Consider the following 2,456-nt stretch of genomic DNA (forward strand, 5'->3'; position numbering starts at 1 on the left):
TATGCAACGATATATGTATATTAAGTGGATGGAAGAATAAATTGGTATTAAAATTGTTATTCACGAGATTCAAACTTAAAATCTCTCTGTTACAAGTTGAAATGAAATTGTAGACAACGTGGGAGCCCCACCTTAGTAGAAGATACAAAAGTTATATTTGACACACTTCCTCCCTAATGCACAAGGGTAAAAAAAATTGCAGGTTACAAAATTTGACTTTGTATACTTTAGAGATGGTATAACTTAGAGTCAAATATAATTTTATACTTGTAAGTTGTAACTTTTGATTTTTTTTTTTATTTGGAGATATCGTAACCTCCTTTTGCACAATGTCTATAGAGTGCAAATAACACATACATTATGACAATATTATTCCCGCTCTTTTGAAGGGGTATAGAAATATAAATAGAGAGCGCAAGTAAAACCAAAATAGGAAATAGGAAAGAACGTTTCGCGTACACTTTATCTAGACATGTTTTGTACATTGTTTTTTACACCACACCCATTTAATTGTGGCTCTTAATTTTTGTCGATTTGTTCAATTTAATGACTAAAATAAAGTAAGGTGTGCATAAAGAGATAAAAAAAAAAGGTGTTTTAATTGTGGGTAATGCTATTCACACTTTTTATTTTTTTACTTTCTACACACCGTTATTAATTTTTATTTATTAATCTTCTTCAATTCATCCCAAATAAACGGCCAAAAAATAAGTATGTTAATAGCATCACCCTTAATTATTTCTCTTTTTCTATACATGCAAATAAGGCATCCAACATGTTTTAAAAGCCCCATAGAAAACTCCAAACTGAAACAACTCATACACAAACCTGCCTACTAGAGATTGTCTCAAAACTTCAATGACTTCCCTCTTTTCTCTCTGCCTCCTTCAGTACATAATAATCGGGGCCGTTGCACAACTCCGGCCTCATTATTACTCTGAAACATGCCCGCAAGCTGAATCTGTGGTCCGAGATGTCATGAAAGAGGCTCTGATCAGAGAGGCCCGGAGCCTTGCCTCTGTCATGCGTTTCCAATTCCATGATTGCTTTGTCAATGTAAGTAAAAACTACATACACAAACAGTATATTCCCTTTTGATCGATTTAACATACATATATCCTGTAGGGTTGTGATGCTTCTATGTTACTTGATGACACACCAACCATGCTTGGGGAAAAACTAGCCCTTGCAAACATAAACTCATTGAGATCTTATGAGGTTGTCGATGAAGCGAAAGAAGCCTTGGAGAAGGTCTGTCCGGGAGTCGTTTCTTGCGCGGACATCATAATCATAGCCTCTAGAGATGCTGTTGCTCTGGTATTACATTCTTTTTTCCAATTACACAGATCAAATAGTACTAACGCTCGATTTTATAAATTTCTTCGGAATGTTTAAAACCCCGCTTATATAATTGACAATCTATAAAGATGTAGTGACATAATTTTGTGTTAATCGGACTGGCGGGCCTGATTGGGGAGTCAAGTTAGGAAGATTGGATAGCTTATCAGCTAGCCAAGAAGCCTCAGACAACGTTATGCCAAGTCCAAGAGCCAATGCAACCTTCCTCATTGACCTGTTTGCCAAATTTAATCTTTCGGCCAAAGATCTCGTTGCACTTTCGGGGTCGCATTCCATTGGCCAAGCTCGGTGTTTTTCCATCATGTTTCGTTTGTACAATCAATCCGGCACTGGCCGGCCAGACCCTGCCATTGAACCAAAGTTTAGAGAAAAGCTAAACAAGCTTTGCCCGTTAAACGTGGACCAAAACATCACCGGAGACCTAGATGCTACACCTGTAGTGTTCGACAACCAGTACTTCAAGGACTTGGTTTCCGGGAGTGGGTTTCTCAATTCGGATCAAACGCTTTTCACATTTCCGGAAACGAAGGGATTTGTGCAGCAGTTTAGCAGTGATCAAGAAGAGTTTTTCAAGGCCTTTGTGGAGGGGATGATAAAGATGGGTGATTTGCAGGTTGAGCAGCCTGGGGAGGTGAGAAGAAATTGCAGGGTGGTTAATAGTCATCGTCCTGCCAGTGCCAACACATGCAAGAGCATTGAAGAAATGGTAACGTTTGTATGAAGACATGAACAATTGAGACAATTGTTTGTTTAAATGCCATCAATGAATTAAATTTTGCTATTTTGTCTTTGACATTGGTTGAATTCTCACGGGTAAGGAGTCATTCCTTTTTGTATGCTGACATGGACATCAATTCACTATAAAAACGTAATAATCTGAACATCATTTCTAGAAAATTTCATTTAATTTTGAAACTGACTCATTGGATTTTGAAACCGTTTAGTCAACTCATTCCCTTTATTATCCTCTAAGCATCATCTTTATAAAATTTTGTTTAATTTTGATCTAAACATCATCTCTACAAAATTTTATTTAATTTTGAGACAATTTCATTTGATTTTGAAGCCATTTTGAGACAAGTTGACAATTAATCATG

At 36.7% G+C, this 2,456-nt stretch overlaps 1 protein-coding gene across 1 annotated transcript; it reads left to right on the forward strand.

Annotated features, from left to right (window-relative positions):
- Nucleotides 1-806: 806 nt before the first annotated feature.
- On the forward strand, nucleotides 807-2,140 carry LOC103411722 (peroxidase 17-like). Its single transcript, XM_029108480.2, has 3 exons — nucleotides 807-1,056; nucleotides 1,126-1,317; nucleotides 1,484-2,140. Exons 1-3 carry the CDS (start codon nucleotides 859-861, stop codon nucleotides 2,078-2,080), a joined length of 987 nt encoding a protein of 328 aa, XP_028964313.1. The 5' UTR covers nucleotides 807-858; the 3' UTR covers nucleotides 2,081-2,140.
- The last annotated feature ends 316 nt before the right edge of the window (nucleotides 2,141-2,456 follow it).

Source organism: Malus domestica, chromosome 01 (genome assembly GCF_042453785.1).
Source record: "Malus domestica chromosome 01, GDT2T_hap1".
NCBI lineage: Eukaryota > Viridiplantae > Streptophyta > Magnoliopsida > Rosales > Rosaceae > Malus > Malus domestica.

What these genes read in the sequence shown, in the direction of transcription:
- LOC103411722 (XM_029108480.2), top strand. Translation starts at nt 859, where the DNA reads ATGACTTCCCTCTTTTCTCTCTGCCTCCTTCAGTACATAATAATCGGG. An exon ending in TCCATGATTGCTTTGTCAAT is followed by an intron (nt 1,057 to 1,125) that starts GTAAGTAAAAAC and finishes TATATCCTGTAG; the next exon opens with GGTTGTGATGCTTCTATGTT. An exon ending in CTAGAGATGCTGTTGCTCTG is followed by an intron (nt 1,318 to 1,483) that starts GTATTACATTCT and finishes TGGGGAGTCAAG; the next exon opens with TTAGGAAGATTGGATAGCTT.